The sequence below is a fragment of the Pongo abelii genome, chromosome 15 (assembly GCF_028885655.2).
Source record: "Pongo abelii isolate AG06213 chromosome 15, NHGRI_mPonAbe1-v2.0_pri, whole genome shotgun sequence".
Taxonomy (NCBI): domain Eukaryota; kingdom Metazoa; phylum Chordata; class Mammalia; order Primates; family Hominidae; genus Pongo; species Pongo abelii.
In genome coordinates this window covers 30005571-30027703 of record NC_072000.2, presented here as the reverse complement: position 1 = coordinate 30027703, position 22133 = coordinate 30005571, and the positions used below count along the sequence as shown (strand labels likewise).

Genomic DNA, 22133 nt, shown 5'->3' with positions numbered 1-22133 from the left:
TAAATACCATGAGCTAGGAGCATGTGGCATTCTGAAAGCCAAGTGAAGTGTTTTTAGAACAGAATGGTCACCTAGTGACAGCATAAAATGCTGCTGGTGAGGCAAACAACATGAAAACTTGAAGATTAGATTTATCCAGGTACAGCTGTGATGAATGCTTTCAGTAGAGTTGTAGAATCTACTAGATTCAAGGGGGGGAAAAAAAGCCATATTGGAGTATATTCAGGATTGGGTGATGAGGAAGTAGAAAGAGAGTATCTATAAAACTCATTCAAGAAATTTTGAGGGATAAGGAAATTGAGCTGCAACTAGAAGAGGGATATGAGGTCAATGAGAACTTTTAAATGTTTTTAAATGAAAATTGTAAGCATGTATAAAATAGTACAATTAATTTCTTTGTTTTTTGTTTTTTGTGTTTTTTTTTGAGACAGAGTCTTACCCAGGCTGGAGTGCAGGGGTGCGATCTCGGCTCACTGCAAGCTCCGCCTCCCAGGTTCACGTCATTCTCCTGCCTCAGCCTCCCAAGTAGCTGGGACTACAGGCGCCCGCCACCATGCCTGGCTAATATTTTTGTATTTTTAGTAGAGATGGGGTTTCACCGTGTTAGCCAGGATGGCCTTGATCTCCTGACCTCATGATCCGCCCGCCTCGGCCTCCCAAAGTGCTGGGATTACAGGCGTGAGCCACCGCACCCAGCCAATTAATTTCTTTATACCCTTCATCTATATCAACAGTATCAAGATTTGTCATGCCTAAAAAGTTTACTCCTTTTTTGTTGTTGCAGAGATATTTTGATGCAAGTTCAGTCACATTTTACCTGTACATATTTCAGTATTCATCTCAGAAAAGAAAAAAAAATGACACTTTCTGTAAACTGATGCCATAATCTCACATGTTAAAGTTAACAGTAATTATTTGATGCTAAAACTCTGTCCTTGTCATTGCCTGAATTTTGTTTCAAGTGAAAATTGTTTAATTTTAGACCCAACCAAAGTCTGATTTACATTTAGTTATAACATATTTTAAGTCTTCTTTTGTCTGGAGAGTAATCTCTTCTTTATTGACAAAGCTGCATCAGTTGTCTTATAAACTATTTTTGTGTCTTTGCTTCCTTATGGTATCGTTTATTGTTCTGTTTTCAGTATTAATCTATAGTGCTAAATGTTTGATTAGATTTAGGTTCAACTACTTTTAAGTACATCACAATTGGTTCTGTGTGTTTTTTATTACATCACATCAAGAAGCATATAGTGTTTGGTTTTCATACTCATCATGCTAATGTTGATCATTGAAGTCAGTTGGTAATGCCTGATGTTTTTATTGAAAATTTTATATTAACCTTTCATCTGATGATTTTATCCATTTATGATCTTTACCAAACTTAATTTTGTCATTAGGTTTGCAAAAGAGTAATTTTCTAACTTTATCAATGTCTTTAAAAATTGAGAAATTACAACATATTTCCTACTGATGGGAATATTCAATAGAAAAAAATTATGATGTAAGAAATAACTCTAACTGGAGAAGCAGTGGACTTGGTAGGTAAGGGGGCACAGGGCCCAGTGCATAAGTGATGGATCACCTTAGGTAGAAACAGGAACTGGGTAACTGACTTACCCAAACTTATAGTAGCACAGAATATATTTTATTAAATTTCTATGAAAACTTTTCTATTAAAACTGATAATTGTATGTAATTTTAGAAACCTGTGCATTTTTAGCAGTTAATACTGTATGTTAAATCAAAACTTAAAGTCATTGTAAATGTGAATACCTGTATTTGACATTGCCCCTTCTTATTATACTTTTTGTGATTTCGTTCTAAAAAGTGCAGTTTTAAATTAATGGTCTCTTAAGCCGGGCGCGGTGGCTCACACCTGTAATCCTACCACTTTGGGAGGCTGAAGTGGGCAGATCACTTGCGCTCAGGAGAGCAGCCTATGCCACATGTCGAAACTCTGTCTCTACAAAAAAAATCCAAAAAATTAGTCAGGCATGGTGGTGCCTTCCTGTAGCCAGCTGCTTGGAGGGCCAAGGCATGAGGATCACTCTTGAGCCCAGGTGGTCGAGGCTGCAGTGAGCCCAGATCTCACCACTGCACTCCAGTCTGAGTGATAAAGTGAGACTCTGTCTCAAAAAAATCAGTTAATTAATGGTATCTTATATACCTCTATCTTATACAAAATATAGGCATGTACTTTTATGTAACTGGTTTTCACCTCTTGTTGCTACTGTGTTTCAAAGAGAAATAAATGCTACTGTTAAATAAAATGATAAAGAACAGGCAGTTTAGTTTAGATACTAATTGAGTCTAAAACCCTTTAAAACGACAAAACCAGCAACTTTTATGATTTATAGGCTCATTTTTTTTAACACAGTTTGATCATACACCTGACAGTCTCCCTTTTTTGTGACTTTCTCCTAAAAATTAAGGTTTTGTGTTTTCTGAGTGAAAAGGCCGTAAGTTCAGTAGAAGAATATGATAGCATCTCTTCTGAGGATTGTAGCATTTCTGAGTGGTAGATATAGAATCTCCTTTTTCCTTTCCTTTTTTTATGTTAATAGTTCTAATGCAAATTATGTAATTTAACTTTCAAACAATATGTACTGCAATTGTGAACCTGTGAACTATTTTCAAGTGTCCCACAGATGCTAATATGTGAAATTTAGCTTTAGATAGTCATAATTCTTTATGGCTCAGTAATTTCCACTCACTATCTGTTAGTCTCTACAATCTGAAAAGTATAGGGGCTACTGTGTGGTCTGACATGGTTTGTATTATCAGAATTTTATTGACAGCATAGATTTATAATCTCTTTAGTTATTTAGTGCCATGTTTTGTTTGTTTCTTTTTTTTTTTTTTAATCTCTATCTAAGTTAGACTGTTTTGGCATCCACAAAAGAGCACTCTGTAGTTGTCTCCAAAAACAAGAATGTAATCTGATCTATTTTCATATTGTCTGCTGACCTGGATAAGAACACTTTGTATTAGCTACATTGATCAGTTCCTATCCTTTCTAGTCATTTATTGGACACTTAATACAACCTTGTAAAGACTCCCTAGAGTATCCCCATAAACTAGATCATTTTATGCAGGAACCACAATATATATGTCAAGACAGACAAGAATGAGAAAAGCTGATTAAGAGGAACTGGAAAAATTAAACCCACAGACTCACATTATGTTTTTCAGGCTTTATCCACCCTTACAAATGAAAGCCATATACATACTCTGTTGAAATATTTTGTAAAATCTAGGAAACTTAGATTTTTATAGATCTGAATTTTCATTGTTTAAAACATGACAGTTTTATTTAGGCATATCTCTAAGTTTTTCTTTTATTTCTGCTTCTAATTCCTGTAATCTAATTCTGTCTTCTAGAAGTATTAATGATATTATTTTACTATTATTTTAATTTCAAAACTACTAGAAAATTGGTCTGTGTGTCAGAATCTTTAAAGCAGTATAAACTCCTTATGACTTTTTAAATATTTGTAGTTTCACAAATTTGTCCTTCAGAATATATTTTAAAACATTTTATAAAGTACCTTGAAATTTTGAAGCAGTACCACCGAAAGGAAATATGTTAGGTAATTGAAAATATTTCCATTAATTCAAAAACTCTTTTATAAATTTTAAAATTCCATTTTTTGGAAAATTTTAACAACTGTTTAGAAAAGAAATACTTATTTCTTAGAAGCAAGTTCATATGTTATGTTGGGACACTGAGAAGATTACAGTGGAATACCAGGCTTCTACAATAAGCCTCAGAATAGTCTGAAAAACTAATTTATTTTTATTGCCTTAATGTATATCTGTAAAGTATAAAATAGGTGATAGGACCTGTGTGTTAGACACAATTTCACCTTTGTCTTGTCTTGCATCGTATGTTTACATTTTATTCACAAGATATTAAATAAATACTATTAATAATATCTTTAACAACTATTTATGAATTTCAAGTTTCATAAACTATTTAAATTTCATGTTTAGTCCTAATATTCTTTTTATTAAAATTATATCGTCAATAAAGACAGCACTGATTCATTTATCCAGCAAATGTTTACAGTGTACCTGTTGTGTGCCAGAAGCTATTGTAAACTTTGAGGATACTACAGCACAAAACAAAACAAATTTACACTCCACGTAGAGCTTATATTCTAGTGAAAAAGTAAAAAAATAAATGTAAAATATCGGGTAACAAGTGTTGCTATGATTAAAGGAAGGGCATGGTAAGTGATGGAACAACTTGTACCATCTACGTTGTTACCACCATTATTTTCAGATTGTAATGTCCTGCAATTCTCTGGTTTTATGTCTGTTTTTTTCCCCCTGAAGAGTAAGCTCTTTGAAAACTGGGTTTATAGATCTTTACTGGCGTGTTACCAGTTTGTAACCCTAAGTTCTTTTATAAGTACTCAATAAGTATTTGTTATGTCAATGAATCAGCGATACGTTCACAACTTCTCTGGATCTCTGATTGAGCTGCAATCCAAATGCCCTTTTTGAGACCAAAACAACTAGAAAGGAATTTATAAAAGGAATCATGAGAAGAGACATGTATATATTACGTGTGGTTCAATTAAATGTTTTAAATTAGAGTTCTGCATTTTACATTTTTTTGGTGTTACGGTATCATCCTTTTTCATAATTTTTTAAATGCAAAATGTGGAATATTTTCTGAAAATCAACGTTTTATCCACAGGTACTACTGAGCGAGTGTGCTTGATCCAGGGAACGGTTGAAGCACTGAATGCAGTTCATGGATTCATTGCAGAAAAAATTCGAGAAATGCCCCAAAATGTGGCCAAGACAGAACCAGTCAGCATTCTACAACCCCAGACCACCGTTAATCCAGATCGCATCAAACAAGTGAGTGTTTAGTTGAGAAATCAAAGAGAAATATCCACAGCATAGTATAAGTTCCTTACAAAAGAAGCCTTAAGGTGTTAGCATAAAACTTTTATTTTAAGCACACATAAAACATACCAGAGTTGTCATTTAGTTATTTAAAGACTATCAAGGTCTCATCCTTAGATTGATCAATTAATTTATTGATCAATTGAATTATTCATTTATTAGTGTTACATTGAGGAGCACTTATGTGACTCTTAGTGATTACCCTTTTTAAATTTATAGACACAAATTTAATTTATAGGAATCGAATCTGTTTAAAATTATATCACCTTTTAAATAAAGTATAAGTATTTCAATGATACATTCAAAATTTCCAATACCCTATTTTTAGTGATATTTGTAGTTTTCAGGATAGTTGTTATGCATAGAGACTCCTGTTTTGTTACTTTTATTGTCATGTTCTACATTTTTTATCAAAAAAATGTATAGTAAATTTATGTACCTACCATACAGTTCTTTGTTACAAATCAGTTATTGTGTTTTGTGTAACTTATGTAGTATTTAAACATATGTCATAAAGGGCCAATGTTCATTTTTAATGTATGAGATTTTTTGTGAAAAATTTTACTTGGGAAAAACTGATGTGAGTTTTTAAGATTGAGTAATGGCTGACATGATGTAGGGGGAAAATGACATTATTTCATGTTAAATAAGGTGGATTCTTCCACCGTAAACTCTTTTACGTCTATAAATTTATTATGTTCATAATTATTGTTTCTACCTTTGCCTTTTTATAATTAGCATCTTAATTTGTGACTTAATTTTACTATCACAGACTATGGCTTCAAAAGAAATGTATTATTCTTCAGTAAATCACAGAATATTTAATTTACAGAATACTCATGTTCATTGTAATAAATTTGAAATGTAGCTCAAAGTCTTATTAATTTCATGTTTCTGAATTTAAAAAGTATTCTTATACTGAACAGTGTTGTGAATCTTATAATTTTACCAACATATAGATAAATATAATGTTGAATAATGAAATATAAACATTAAAATTGATAATTAGGCAATATATTTTCAAATCATAGACTAATGTCTAATTTTATACTAACTACTTTTTTTAAAAAAATCCCTTTATGTTTAAATCATGAGTAGGTAGTTGTCATTCTATACAAAAATATTCATATTATAATCTTTGTCAATGTCAAATGGTTCAGTTTATACCCTTCATAAGTCTTAAAAGAAGTATCCCTTAATGTATACTTGGGAGAATATAAATATTTTAAAGCTGTAAATATCAGTGGATATTTTATTTTTCACAGTCATTTATAGTTGTGTTTATTTTTTTTACCCTCAGTGAATACAAAGAATAGTTTGAAGACTGAATTCTTGAAAGTAATACTGTGACTTTATCCAGAGTTTAAAAGTAGAAGTATAGTTAAAGACTTAGGTTAAAATCACCTGGGGCTAAGAGTTTACAGAATAAGCACTGAAGTATAAGGTCTGTTGGCTTTCTGCCTTAATCCAGCCTATAAATTCCTCCTTTTCTTTTGTAATTTCTGTGAGAAAATTCAAACATTTAGGGATAGAAGCCAATATCTTGATTTTTTTTTTAAGTAAAACATAAAATTTAGTAGTATGATACCATTGACAATATGTTCAGGACGGTGATATGAATTATTATTATTTTTTATAAGAATAAATATTTCATACCACCAAATAATGGTCTATGAATCATTGTTAAAATTCTAATTTGCTATATGGCAGTATGAGATTTACAGGCTATCATATATCCAGTACCAGTATAGATTTATGAAGACTAGAATTTTAAAATATTTGCTCTATTTTTATTTGCCTTTTTGGATAATGTTATTTAACTTCAAGATAAGTATAAAAAATAATAGTGATTTATTGACTTTTGTGTATTTGCATCCATTTGTAAGCCTTGTAGGTATTCATGGAATTAGAAGTATTGTTGGTTATTTAATATTTTCATGTAATCAATAATGTATGTGACAGTGTATCATTTAAAAGGATTTATTAAAAAGACAACACTAAATCTAATAAGACATTGTATTTAACACTTACATATTTTCTTTATATTATAGAAGTTGAAAATTTTACTTGAAAAATCTAGTAAAGCAGTGAAATGTATTTCCAAAATATTATAAATCAGTCAGACCTTTTGCTCTAAGTTTGGGATTCTCTGACTTTCTAGGTATCCAGTTTTACCAACATAGTACTCTTTGCTGGATTATTCTCTAAATAATAAATACATAAATTTAAATGACCTTAATTTTACTTCTGAAAAATTATGCTGTTATTCAGTATAAAATAGTTATGTCTAAAATCATTTTGCAATAGAATAGATTAAAGTACATTTTGTATGTTTCTTATGTATGTTTTAAACTAAGTAAATTGAATGAACCAGGTATTTTATCCAATTGAAAACTGCCCTTATTGACTGAGTGGGTTCTCAGACAAGTATAATTTCTTGGGAAAGTAGTGCCTGCTGGTCTCTCAGGTCTTTCATATAGTAGAATAATGAAATTTAGCACAACGGCCTTATATATAACTTGATATATTAGATCTTGTGGAATATTTAATTCTTAATTCATATATGTATTTTTTCTAAAAGCTACATCAGGGAAGAAGTAGTTATGGATATTTAAAGAATTCTCTTGTATTTAAAAAAATCAAAGTAAGATATCAAAAATATTTCATTTAACCCAAAGTTTTACTGTCGTCATGATAAATTGACAAAAATAGCACTTGTTAATTTGTTTGTTCATTATTCATGGGCATGAATAATTATGAATTTACTAAATGCCTTCTTAGTAAGTAGCAAAATATACTAAACTGTAGCCCTTGCAGACCAGTTTGTGAGATAAGTACTTAAAATAACTTATAAAAATTAAAATTGTATTTATATACCAAAACTACAATGTAAACAATATGCTGTAAAAATTCAGAGGCATGGCCAGGCACTGTGGCTCACGCCTGTAATCCCAGCACTTTGAGAGACCGAGGCGAGCAGATCACCTGAGGTCGGGAGTTTGAGACCAGCCTGACCAACGTGGAGAAACTCCATCTTATGGAGTAAAAATACAAAATTAGCCGGGTGTGGTGGCACATGCCTGTAGTCCCAGCTGCTGGGAGGCTGAGGCAGGAGAATCGCTTGAACCCTGGTTGTGGAGGTTGCAGTGAGCCGAGATCGCACCATTGCCCTCCAGCCTGGGCAACAAGAGCGAAGCTCTGTCTCAAAAAAAAAAAAAAAATTCAGAGGCGTGTAAAAGAAATACAGGCCAGAGTGACAGTTAATAGTCTTGTAAATAGATGAAAACTTGACTGGACCTTGAAGAATGTATAGGAATAGCCTAGAGGAGAAGAAAGAAAAACACTTATTTTAGGAAGGTGAAACGATATGAATTTGGGGAGAAAGGGTATCATATTTGTTGAATAGTAAGGAGACTGTATTGGCAGAAGTGGGACATTTATGTTGCAATTGAGAGGGAATTAATGTTAGATGGATGGTATGGAGCCAGATAATGAAAAACCTTGGATGTCTAATCAAAGGACATCCTATGGAATACAGATTTGCCAAACATTTTCCTAAAGAGCCCTTTTAATTTATCTGGAAGATTTTGGGGAAAAAAAAAAAGAAGTCACTTATGCCGTTTGTTCTCTCTTGCACTAAAAATCCAGACAGACTCTTAGGGTGCTTGTAGGTACAGCTATTCATAGGAAAAGAGAACTGTGAATTGACTAGTTCAGATGCTGGAAGACAGTTCACATGTTGCAAAGAGGAGGATATTTGTCAGAAATTAAAAACTAAAGATGACAGTTAAATATTTAAATATTCATTTTGGTACAGTATGTATACAAATGGTACAGTACACAGATTTATTTAACAGAACTCAAAATAGGGGATTGGGAAGGTGATTACTTCAGTAATGTTACTTCACTAGTAATAGATTTTGAATTACAATTGGGATTTGTTGTTCATTGCTGTTTTCACTTTGCCTATAAATATCAGAGGTTCTTGACAGTCTATTACTGCAGACTTGCTTGAAAGCAAGCTCTGTTTATTACAGTGTTTATTAATAATAATATTCTCTGGCCCAGCAAAACTGTCATTTGTTAACAAGAATTCATCTCATAATTTGTAATAATCGTACTTATTTCCAAAAGCCTAGTTATCTCTACATTTAATTACCTACTGTTAAATTCTTGATTTTTTAAAAAACTATATTCCAAAAGAGCCACTGTTTTAAAATTGTTAATAATTATTCTGCTTTAGGTATTTTCACCCTTCAGTGTCTAAAGAATTATTAAACAGCCATTCAAGTAATGTAGATAAAATATATATTATGCTTTTCCGTTTGAAAGAAAAAATGGCGCTAAAAAATGAGTCTGTCCTTCACATTCATTATTTGAAAAATGTAGAAAAATATTTTTGTAGGAATGTGTACTTTGTTCTAACTAATATATCAGTCTATAATGTTATGTGGATATTCAGTTAATTACATCTTCATGATGTTTATCAGAAATTTTACCAAAGGATATTTAACATGAAACCACTAAACTTTAACTCTGTACAGTAAATGGATGTAAACAGTTTGCTTATAAAATGTTAAGGAAACAGGCCAGGTGCAGTGGCTCTTGCCAGTATCTCAGCACTTTTAGGAGGCCAGGGCAGAGGATTGCTTGAAGCCAGGAGTTTGAGACCAGCCTGGGCAACAAAGCGAGACCCTGTCTGCATAAAATAATAATAATAATAATAACAAAATAAAATATTAAGGAAATAAACAACTTGTACGTTTATATTGTACATTGAAATATTTCTTACGGATTTTTGTTTTATAAGAAATCTGTATGGCTTTATCTGTATGGTTGAGAACAACTATCACACCTGTTCCATTAATTTAATAATCTTTGACAAGTATTACTTTAGTATATTTACATTTAGCTGTTTATGAGAACACTTTTTCTCCTAGTATTTAAAAAACAATCAACTGAAATGAAACTTTCCAGAGTATTTTTATTGTTATAAATCGAATTTATAAAGCAGGGGTCCTTTTGTGCTTAAAAGTATTTATATGAATAATAGCTGGAAAACTCGTCACATCTTTATTTCATTACATTTTCATTATTTTAATCATTTAAACTAAGAAAATATAGAGACAACTTACTGTAACATTTCAACACTCTTACAACTTGAAACCCAAACTTAGGTAATTTTTACTTGTTAATTAAATATATTAAAATGTGACCTCTTAACAGATTGTGATGTTTACCAACCAAAACTTTAATTATCTTAGGCACATTGATATTGTCTAGAAATTTAAAATCATTGATTTTATTCCTGTGGGAAAGAAACAGCATCACAATTATTAGGGATAATTTTGATGAATGTAAGTTCTATCAATTATTAATACATGTCCAATATTTTATATATATGCCAAGCAAAAAGAAAGGGAATAAAAATTGACAGATTGTATTAATCTAAGTGATTACAAATTCTGAGCCATTTGATATTAAATTTTAATTTTAATTAAAAGTTCAATTTGCAATTAAACTTTTTCTACATGGTTCTTTGCAGTTAAGACCTTGTTGAGAATTTGTATGCAAGACAAGGTGGATGTCATATTAAACCTGTAGTACTTCAGAATTATTTTCCATTAGGTAGTACTTCTAATGGAAATAGAAGAGCTCAACACACATAGAATCGTGCTTCTGTAGGTTAATCAACATGGATTCTAACCTATATTGGGAGAAATGATCTCTAGATTTATTTAACACGTACTTAGTCACCAGACTCATTATGAATCTGAGATTAGTACAGAACAGATTTTTACATGTATGTTAACTCCTCCCAGGTATCCTCTGTAGTAACAGTTGTAACCAATGGTAGAAAAATAAAACCTTTACTGTTCAATTCATAGAACATTCGTAGCATGGAGTCATTAGCATATGTCTCAGCAAAGTATTGCATGGAAAATAAAATATTAAGGAAATTTTTAATGATTGGAAATGAAGTCTCTTGAGAAATAGCAAGAATTAATTATAAAAAACAAAAATAGAAAACAAAAGATTTAAAACTTTTTTAAAATTTTGAGGATTTACTGATTACTGTAGCTGTCCTACCCCTTTTTTATATGATTTGGTAAAAATCTTGGTTTGACACTATTAGTTGTAGGTTTCCTAGAAGTATAGGTTTTAACTTTAGAAGAATCAGGAATTATTTGAGGAGTAGACTATGTAAAACATGGTATGATGTTAGAAACAGTAGTATTTTGTTACTGGAGGGCAGTGAATTAACCAGAAGCCTGGAAATTTCTTATTCTTTTTTTTTTAATCTCTTAATGGCTTTATTGTACGCAAATTACAACTTTTGAAATGTTAAATGCAAAAATATGACTTCAAGTAATTTCATCTGCTTTTCCTGACACTGCTGAACCTTTAAAGTTATGCTTTTGCTCATATCTGAGTAATTTTGACAAATATATATTAATATAATATAAAACATAATGTCCATATACAAGTGTATCTTTAATATAAAAACCTATCCCATTTCACCTGTTTAGAAATATTATCTATTGAGGACGTAACATAAGCAATGCTATTTTGCTTGGTGAACATATGACACTTAAAAAAATTCTTAACATCTTACACTTTTAAGGTTTTTCTATTAGACATAAGAACTTTTTTAAAAATCTTAATGAATTGTTCAACATGTGTAGATGGCCTTATACAACATATTATATATATAAAGTGTATATGTTTAGAAGTGAACAATAAATATGATTCCTAATATTTTTGTGTTTATTTTTAACACAGCTGATGATGCTATATTATACTCTTCATCTATATTAAATTTACTCTTTAAGATAAATAATAAAAATATTATGATAATTTGTTAGAATGCTATTAGTTACCTGTTTATTAATATGAGGTTAATGTTTACATTTTCAGACGGGCCTTAAATTTATTAAAAATTAATATTTTAGAAGATAATGTGATATTAAGAACTCAGAACTTCAAATTTAATTGCTTTTAAGTATGGATCCCTAAATTCATGTGGAATCAACTTGTTGGTGATGTTCAACATATTAAGTAGGTGGATAATTTTATGCCAAAGTAAACTTCATTTCACCACTTCTTCAAATCTCCGACTGTATTCATTGATAGGAAAGTGACTCTTTTGGTTTTATTCATTGAACTTCTTGAATTTTTTTTTTTTTTTTTTACATCTCTTTTCCCCAAGAAAACAAGAGGGAAAGAAATGAACTACTATTCATGAATATGGTCAGGATACTTTTAGTACTCATGTGAATTTTTATCAGTCACCATCATGATTTCAAGTCATGAATTTATTTTTACATGCTTATGCATGCATGTTTACATGTATTAGTTACTTAATTGATGTTAAAATCCATTAAATTCAAATGAATAGGAGAAAAATTTGTTCATAGGATTTTGTTCTCGTTATATTACATTTTATTTTATTTTGTTTTATTTAAATAATCAGTTTAAGGCTTATAAAGGTTGATTTGCTCCTGAACTGCTTTGTTTCCCAGACATTGCCATCTTCCCCAACTACCACCAAGTCCTCTCCATCTGATCCCATGACCACCTCCAGAGCTAATCAGGTACAGTATCATCCTGTCATCTACACCATACTTTTCACGGGTGATTGCCTGCAAACTGGAGAAAAAGATAATGGTGGGTTAAGGATTTATTCGTTCATTCACATATATGCACCATAGTCAGATTCCAAATAACCTAAGAAAGAAATATCAATTATTTCTAAAATTTTATATGCATTTTTAATTTTAGATAACAAATACTATATTCAGATATTAAACTACTATAATTTTTTATTATTTTTCCTTAAAATTGTGACTACCTAATGGAGCACTGAAGGCTATTTATTGAATTGGTATTTTTAATCTCCCTTATTGTATCTTCCTAGAATTTTTCATATGTAAGTTAAGGATATCATATATGTAAAAAAAAAAATGTATAAATTGAGCAAAGGTATATCTTTAAAAGTGAATGCAATTTTATTTGCTTTTTATTTGAGACAATGCCTTATGATGTAAACAACTTTCAACTATTGATGAAAAGCATTTCTAGCAATCTAAAAGAAACTGAAAATTGGTATTTGTGGTAATTTTAATGTTTAACAACTCAGGAGATGGTGTTTTCTTAGTATTTTAAAAAATTCTAAGCATTTTCGTTGCTCTGCTGACAAACTTTGCAAGTAGAATATGTTTTACTAGTTTGATTTATGATTGTTTTGGTACTATTTGTAGGTCATTCTTCAAAAATGTAGTTATTTTTGACAAATATAAGAAGATTATCTAAAATATTTGTGTAATTCAGAGCCATACTGTAATTTGACAATGTTAAATAATATATTTATTAAAATTATTAAACACATTTTTATTTTGTGTGAGTTGAGCTTCATTTAGGTGAGAAATGTTATTTTCTTTAATATTTTTGCTTGTTTTAATAATAAAAGGCTTTATGGGGTTATTTAAATGTTAAAGATAAGCTTATCTGTTTAACATATTTTTCATATAGCTGACTAACAAATTATTAACTTTGAACTATATTTGCTAAATATATTAAATGTGGCCTTTGCGTATTATCTAATATAAGACTATCAGAACTATTTTGCTGATTTTTTTATCCTAATACTTTTGCAACCTGAAGAAAGATTTAAATATAATAACTGGAAGCAAAACTAACATTTAGGAAGATATTTTATACTACAGGTTTGATTTTCATTTTATGCAATAGCGTTCCCTTCAAACAAAAGCATTTTATAATGCAAACATTTTTAGGCCCAATAAAGTGGTTAGTAACGTACACATCTCCAGTGTTGTAAAACCCAACACTTCTCTTTGAAGGAAATGGTATTACATAAAGTGATAACCAAGCTTGTATTACAAATGCATGAAGTTTAAAAGTATACTTACATTTTTACTCTACATACCTTATCTTTTACAGAGTTTTAATTATATGGTATAAAAACCTTTTAGGAAAACAACTGATTTTGTGTTTTTAATATTTCTTTTGTACTTTATAGTTCAGTCTTTTCCAAATGTAAACATGACAAACACAACCACAATACAAATAAAACGAATGATTTTTCTCAAGGTAAAAAACCTTGGATCTAGAAAAGAAAACCTCCTTAATAATTTTGCCTTTGAAGCTAAATTTGTATTTTCTTTCATTTATTCTTATGTGAACTTGTGAATCTTTATAAAATGGTTTCTTTAAAAGGCGAATTATATATTTTAGTTTACTAATGTTGTATTTTACCCTCTAGATAAAGTACTACATTTACCCTTGCCAAATCTAAATTTTGCTGTTTTGAAATAATAAGTCATTTGTAATCTTATATTGTGTCCACTATACTCTGTTATATTGTTACTTGTACTCTGTTTTCTTCTGTTCTTGTACAAAGAAGCATAATATCTCCTGGATATCTGAAGCAAGATATAAGAGAAGAACAAAACAAAATCCGTAATTCATTGAAAGAATTGTTATCATCAATCTTTCATATTATTAATACTTTGTAATTATATTCTCCCCAACAGTATTTTCCAGTAGATTCTAATCATGTGGTAGGGCAGAAGGAAATGTGTTTTTTGCTGTTCATTTGTTTCTTGTCGATAGTCTTGATTAATTTAGCTTTGCTATACTGACTTATATCTGGAAGTATACAACCAAGATAAGAAAATAGGTTCTAATATGATCATCTTAAGCTAATTGTAATAAAAAGAACTAATGGATTGTCAATATTCAGAAAACCAAAAATAAAAAATACAGAAAACTATTCAAGGAGTAAGTTTGATCTGCATTTCCAATATTTAAAAATACTTTTTATTCTTTTAAAAATGATGGCGTGTTTCAGTACGTACCGAATTTTACTTTATTAACCTTGAGACCCCTTAACACGTTTCCATAGGTCAGACTGACAGACTCTGACTACAATGTTGTCCTATAATAATTTCCTCCTTAAAACTGAAAGACTGTATGAGAAGCCTTATAAAATGATGGCATGGTGGCTCACACCTGTAACTTCAACACTTTGGAAGGCCGAGGCAGGAGAATCACTTGAGGCCAGGAGTTTGAGACCATCCTGGGCAACATAACATAGCCAAGACCCTGTCTCTAAAAATGTATACATTTTGAAAATTAACTGAGCATGGTGGCACTTGCCCATAATCCTAGCTACCTGGAGGCTGAGGCGGAAGGAGTGCCTGAGGCCAGGAGTTCGAGGCTGCAGTGAGCCATGATCATGCCACTGCTCTCCAGTCTTGTGTGTTACCTTAAGTCTCAGTTTTCCCGTCTGTGAAATTCAAATAATATCGCCTCATAGGATTGACATAAGAAATGAAGAACTGTTACCTCTTCTTAGAACAGTGTCTTGAATGTAATAAACATCATATAAATGTTAGGTTATGTTTATTTAATTTCTTATCTGTCAAGTGATAATGAAAAAGATTATTCTCTAACGTAGTAAGTAAAAAAGCAAATGGCTTATTAAAGCTTTTGAGTTTTGCCTTTGGAAAGATTCTAGTGTTAGTATTGGCTGTTTTTTCAACTCTAAAATATTTCTGTAATTAAAGCCTGTCTGCTTTAAACTACTTTACAATTATTTTCTAGTAAGAATACTCAATTACTTGTTGCCTAAAAGTACATAAAATTGCTCTTCTTCCCCTACTGAAGAACTGTTATAAGAACTAACAGTTTTACAACTTGTATTTCTGTGCATGTGTTTCATATTATACGGTACAAGTTTGATATTTTTCTATACATGGAGTTTTAAATATGAAGCAGATATAAAGATATAGCAAATAGATCAAATTATTTAAAGCAACATGTTTTAACTTTCAAATAAAACTTAAACAGAATCAGTAGTGTTCAATTAGTTCTAAGTTATTAATACTAAGTTACTCAGTCACTCCATTAAGATTCAACAAAATGGTTTTGTTAATCAGTGGTACCAAAATTAAATTTTGGTTTTAACCTTAGTCCTTGTTAGCTCTCCTGGAATTTTTCTGAAATTTTATGAAAAGAATAAAAGAATGATTTCAGAAATATGTGTTTATAAACATTTGTTTATTTACTGATAAGTTTGAAATTATAAGCATTTATCAAATTGTATAAAACACATGAAAATAGGTAGCTCATATATAGTACCCTTACTATGGTTGCAGAAAAATAAAAATAAAAATAATTGGTCTCACTTTAAATTCATAACCACAAGTCACAAATGGATTCTTAATTCTGTCATTCATAAGCTCATTGACTTTCTTATTCTCTTATTCTCTAGATGACTATTTCACAAGTTCTCCTCTCTTTTCAATCCTGTATTAGTTGTCTATTGCTGTATAGCAAATTACCACAAACTTAGTGGCTTAAGCAACACACATTTATTTTCTTATAATTTTCTGTAGGTCAAGAGCCCATTCATGACTTAAGCCAGGCAGGCTGAGCCCTTTGCTTGTGACCTCACAGGGCTGCAATCAGTGTTGGCTGGGCTACATTCTCACCTATAGGTTTGACTAATACGCGTCCCTGTTCATCCAGGTTGTTGGCAGCATTCAATTTTTGTGAGGGTTTTTTTTTTTTTAACCTGTTTGACTGAGGGCCACAACTTATAACTGGCTATTGGCTACAGGCAACTCTCAGATTCTAGAGGCCACCCACAGTTGCCTGCCACAAGACCCTCTCCACAGGACCTTCAAAACTTGGCTGTTTGCTTCTTGCAAGGCCAGTAGGAGAATCTCTCTACATTGTGTGCCAGCAAAAATGGAGTCTTATATATTGAACCAAATCACAGGAGTAACGTTCTCACCACCTCTACCCTACAACATAATTTAATCATGCTAATGACATTGCATCACTTTTGCCATATTCTTGTAGTGAGAAGTAAGTCATGTGTCCCACTCACACTCAAGGGGAGAAGATTGTACAGGTTGTAACACCAGTGGGTAGAGATCACGGAAGTTTTCAAAGAATTGTCCCTACCACAACCCTTACAATGTTTCTTGCTGCTTATTCTCTCCCAGCTAATGACCTTACTTCCTTTCCTACTTCAGTGAGAAAATTGCAGCAATCAAAAGTGAACTTCCACAAACTCATACCAAAAAATACTTAATGAAGCAGCATTTATGCCCACATAGTCTGCCTTCTCATCAATTACTATAGGTAAATTTTCCCTGCTGTTGTCTAAAACCATTCATTTCAGTTGTCCATTAAACCTCATTCTTCCTTTACTCAAGAACATTCCTGCAGCAATTCTACCTTCTCTGTCTTCTTTTTCTGTCAAGTTTTTGCTCTCTACAGAATCATTCCCATCAGTGTGCAACTGTTTTTTCTCTTCTCTTAGAAAACCAAACAAAACTTTCTTAATGTCACTTCCCCCACCAGCTAATGCCCTATTTCTTCTACTCCTTTGTAGTAAAACTTACAAAGTATTATCTCTACTCTCTATTTCCCAGTGTCTGTATTCCCATTCTTAAATCCACTTCAGTCAAATTTTTGCCTCCGCCATTCCACCAAAACTCTTTGCCAAGGACATCAATGAGGAGCACTTTGCTAATTCCAGTAGTCTGTTATTAGTCTACATATTACTTTATCTACCAACAGTATTTGTTAAAATTTATCACTTCCACCTCCTTGGTATACTTTGTTTACTTGGCTTCCAGGATACTACACACATTTGGTTTTCCTCCTGCATGGGTCCATTTTGCTTCTTCTCAGAATCCTTTGCTAGTTTATTCTCTTATTCCTATCTACTTAATGATGAAGTGCTCCAGGTCTCAATACTTGGGAATTCTTCTGAGTCTTCTTTCTCCATTACCTTGGCTTTTATATGCTGACATCTGTAAAATTTATGTCTCCACTGTGGGACAAATATACTGTTATCTTAGTCCATTTTGGTCCATTTTGTGCTGCTGTAACAGAATACCTGTGATGGTAATTTATAAAGAACAGAACATTTTTTCTCACAGCTCTGAAGGCTGGGAAGTCCAAGATCAAGGCACTGGCATCTGATGAGGGCTTTCTTGCTGTGTCTTGAAATCGCAGAAGACAGAAGTACAAAATGGGGATGAACACTGTGTTCCTACATGGCAGAAGAGGAGAAGAGAGAAAACTCAACTCCTGAAAGCTCATTTTGTAGTGTTATTAATCAAGTCCTCATGACTTAAACACCTCCCAAAAGGCCCCACCTCCCAAAACTGTTGCATTGAGGATTAAGTTTCCAACACATGAATTTTGGAATGGACAAAAACATTTAAACCATAGCAACCATGAACTAAAGAAGCTTAATCTTTATTATTCCTCACATATGCAGAATTATTACCTAATTTTATGTTCATAATTTTAAATTTTGTTTTCCCAAAGATGTCCTCTAAAATTGTATATGCTTCAGGCCCCACATAACTTGTGTTCACCTTTATCTCTGGTCCAGTTCTCACAGTGAAACTCCAGACTATGTCCAGTTCCCCACTCAGGCTTTCCACTTACATACCTAATTGACATCTTAAATGCAGTAAGTCCAAAAACTACCCCTAACCTGTTCCTTTTAAAATAACTCAGTTTTTTATTTCTTTGCTGCCACCTGAAATAGTTTACCATTTCGCTGAGTAAAAGCCAACATCTCTAAAATGGCCTTAGTTAACTTATAAGAAAAGGCCTTTGCCACATTATCTCTTTATTTCCTGCCACTTGCCTCCTCACTCATGTTGGCCCAACCACATTGACATTTGTTGCCCCTTGCAGACATCAGGCATACCCTCACTTCAGTATTTTTCTCTTGCTTTTTTCTGCATGAAATTCTCTTATCATAGAGATCTGCTTGGCTAACATCTTCATCGCTTTCTAGTCTATTCAAAATTCACCTTCTCCGTAGGACTTACCTGACCTCCTTATATGGCAACCTGGCCTCCCCCTTCCCCCCCCGTACTCCTGATTCCCTTTATCTTACTGTTTTTTAAGCTTTTTTCCATGGCCTCATGAATACTGTATACTTGGCTTATTATCATGTGTATTGTGTATTGTGTTTCTTACTCTCCGAGTAAAGTAAATTGCAGGAGGATAGGGTTTTTTCTGTTTTATTCTCTGATGTATGTGAAGCACTAGCCTGGAGCATAGTAGGTCCTCAGTAAATATTTGTTGAATGACTAGCATTAGTTGAAAGAATAGGCTTACAAGTCTATATGTTCTAAAATTCTTTTTTTTTACAATATTTGAAATGAAATTTTGCATAGAATTCTCTCTAAAAATATAAACCAACTAGAAAAGAATACTTTTAGTTGAATGAAGAGATTAAGCTAAAAGAACATAGCCTTCTTAGCTTGACGTCTATTTTATGCCTTATAGAATTCAGAGCACAATTTGAAAACCAGCTGGGCACTTGTCTCAAATACGAATATTATCATAATTCTCCAACAAAATATAAAAATTAGGGCCGGGTGCAGTGGCTCACACCTGTAATCCCAGCACTTTGGGAGGCTGAGGCCAGTGGATCACTTGAAGTCAGGAGTTCAAGACCAGCCTGGCCAACATGGTGAAACCTTCTACTAAAAATACAAAAATTAGCTGGGTGTGGTGGTGTACGCCTGTAATCCCAGCTGCTCAGGAGGCTGAGGCAGGAGAATTGCTTGAACCCGGGAGGCGGAGGTTCCAGTGAGCTTAGATCACGCCATTGCACTCCAGCCTGGGCAACAGAGCAAGACTCCATCTCAAAAAAAGAGAAAAATTAATTTGTATTTCTTTCAGCATATGTGTGAGTAGTGTATTGTGTTTGTGTGATATCAAGATAATGTTCGTCAGAAATATATAAGAAGGTCCTAGAAATATCATGACATCCATTTTTTAATGAACTTATTTTGTTATGTATATTAGATTTGATGTGTTTTGCTTATCATTAGGATGAGAGTTATGAAATTACTGATATTTGATTGTAATTTCCTGTGGCTCAACCTAGTATGTATCATATACATATCAAAATTGCAAACATTCTTAGGAATAAATTGAACCAAAAACACTGAATTCATATTAAGTAATATACAATTGTTATATAAAGGCATGAAACACTCCCTTAATGGATAGACTTACTATAATTTTCGTGGGGAAGATTTAATATAGGAATATCAATCCTTTTTAAATTAAAATATAAATATATTACAATTTTCATCATATTCCCATTTTTCTGGTTTTTGAGAGAGAGAAAATGATTTTAATATTCATATAGAAACAAATCCCTGATAATTACCATCAGTCAACTAATAAAAGAAATATCAAGAAACTAGTAATATTGAGATCAACCAGCATTAAAATTTACTATAAATGTGTCACAATAAAAGTGGCATACAAATAGATGCAATTGATAAATGAAGTAAATAGATATTTCTGAAATAGATCCAAGTAAAGTCATGCATCACGGATATGTTCTGAGAAAAGTATCCTAAGAGATACTGTTGTGTGAAACATCATAGAGTGTATTTACATGAACCTAGATGGTATAGCCCATTACAATACACAGCCTGTTGCTCCTGTGCTACATCCTATACAGCATGTTACTGTACTGAATACTGCAGGCAATTGTAACAGTGGTATTTGTATATCTAAAGATATCTAAACAGAAAAGGTAATGCTTTGGCTACTACATCACTAGGCAGTAGGAACTTTGCAGCTCCATTATAATCTCATGGGATCACCATATATGCGGCCTGTCATTGATGAAAATGTCACAATGCAGCACATGACTATATATGGGAACTTAATGTATGATAAAGAAAAAGTGTGATCTAGGGATTTGGAGAACTGTGGTCTTGAGCCATAATACCTGGCTTCCAATCAAATCTTTGTTACATCCGAATTTTATAATGTGTGAGGCCACATTTTTTTATTTTGCCATGCGTGTTTTCTCATTGTAAAATGTGGCTACCTACCTCGCAGAGTTGTCAAGACTTTTAAATGAATGAACACATGAGAAATATTTAGAACACTGCCTGGTCCAGAGTAATATATAAGTGTAATTTTAATTCGTTATTAAAAAGGATGTTTTATTTTATAAATGGTGCTGGTATGTTGACTGTCCACCTGAAAGAAAATAAATTTCCACCTCAGACAATATGCAGAAATAAATCTCAATGCATTCAAGATTGAAACTGTAAGACTATTTGAAATTATGGTGTACGAAATCAAGGATGACTTAAGCAAGGAGGAAATCCAAAACATAAAAAGTTACCAGATTTGAGTATATAAACATTTATTATTTTTGGTATAGCAGAATATGCCATTAATAAGCAAAAGAAAACAGTACATTTGGAAAAAATATGTTGAACACATGACAGTTAATTCGTATCTCGGCTATACAAAGAACTCCTAGGTTCATATGAAAACCCAATATAAAAATGAAAAGACAATTTACAGAGGAGGGAATGGAAATGTCCAATACAGATATAAAAACATGTTTAACTCACCAGTCATCAGGGAAATTGGAATCAACATCACACAGTTGCACTACTTTATATCAGATAGACAAAACTTTATGTTTGTGTATAATACACATATCAGAAATTCAAGATGTGTGTGTGTTTATAAATCTAAAGTGCTGGCAAAGATACAAGAAATAAACATGCTCATACATTGTTGATACAAGAAATGCTACATTACAGCTTTTGAGATCTATCCTGTAAAACTTACTGCACCAATACTTGGAAACAAATAAAAGAACGTATGTGTGATAAAAGTTGGAAAGCAATTTCACCCTTAATCACAGGAGAGTGATTAAATAAATTCTGATATTGCAGAATAGTATGTGGTGAAGCTGTTTAAAATGCTGAGTTAGATCTGCATAAACTAGCCTAGAATAGTGTCATACAATATGAAGAAAATTAAGTTGCTAAGAAACATTTGGCCCTATCTTTAATAGTCAAAAAACTTTGTTCATGTGTTATTAGAGTGATGACAAGGAATATGAAAATCAGTACATTTCCCTTCTTATATCTCTCCTTTGTTTTTAAAATATAACAGAGGATACAAAAGAGAATGGAAAAAAAATCCTTATTTCAGTTGTGGTATATGCAGTGTTTTAAGGGAGAGAAAGCAGTAATTTCCCAAGTGGAAAATTGGTTGTCTTTGACATTACATGTGCATTAAAGCTACTTGGCGTCTTGATTTCCTACTTTTTTGATGGTTTATTGAGGTCAAGAAGACTCACTGGGGAGCGGCTT

At 32.0% G+C, this 22133-nt stretch overlaps 1 protein-coding gene across 6 annotated transcripts in view; it reads left to right on the top strand.

Moving 5' to 3' along the window:
- NOVA1 (NOVA alternative splicing regulator 1) overlaps window positions 1-22133 on the top strand; it is a 148519-nt gene that overhangs the window by 109621 nt on the left and 16765 nt on the right. For 3 of the 6 annotated variants that reach the window (XM_002824634.5, XM_054529952.2, XM_054529955.2), the window contains exons 3-4: window positions 4706-4872; window positions 12444-12515. In XM_002824634.5, the coding sequence (XP_002824680.1) occupies window positions 4706-4872; window positions 12444-12515 (239 nt within the window). Of the gene's footprint in view, window positions 1-4705; window positions 4873-12443; window positions 12516-14341; window positions 14714-22133 lie in introns of those variants that run through there. The other 3 variants (XM_054529950.2, XM_054529953.2, XM_009248999.4) reach the window with 2 other exon arrangements.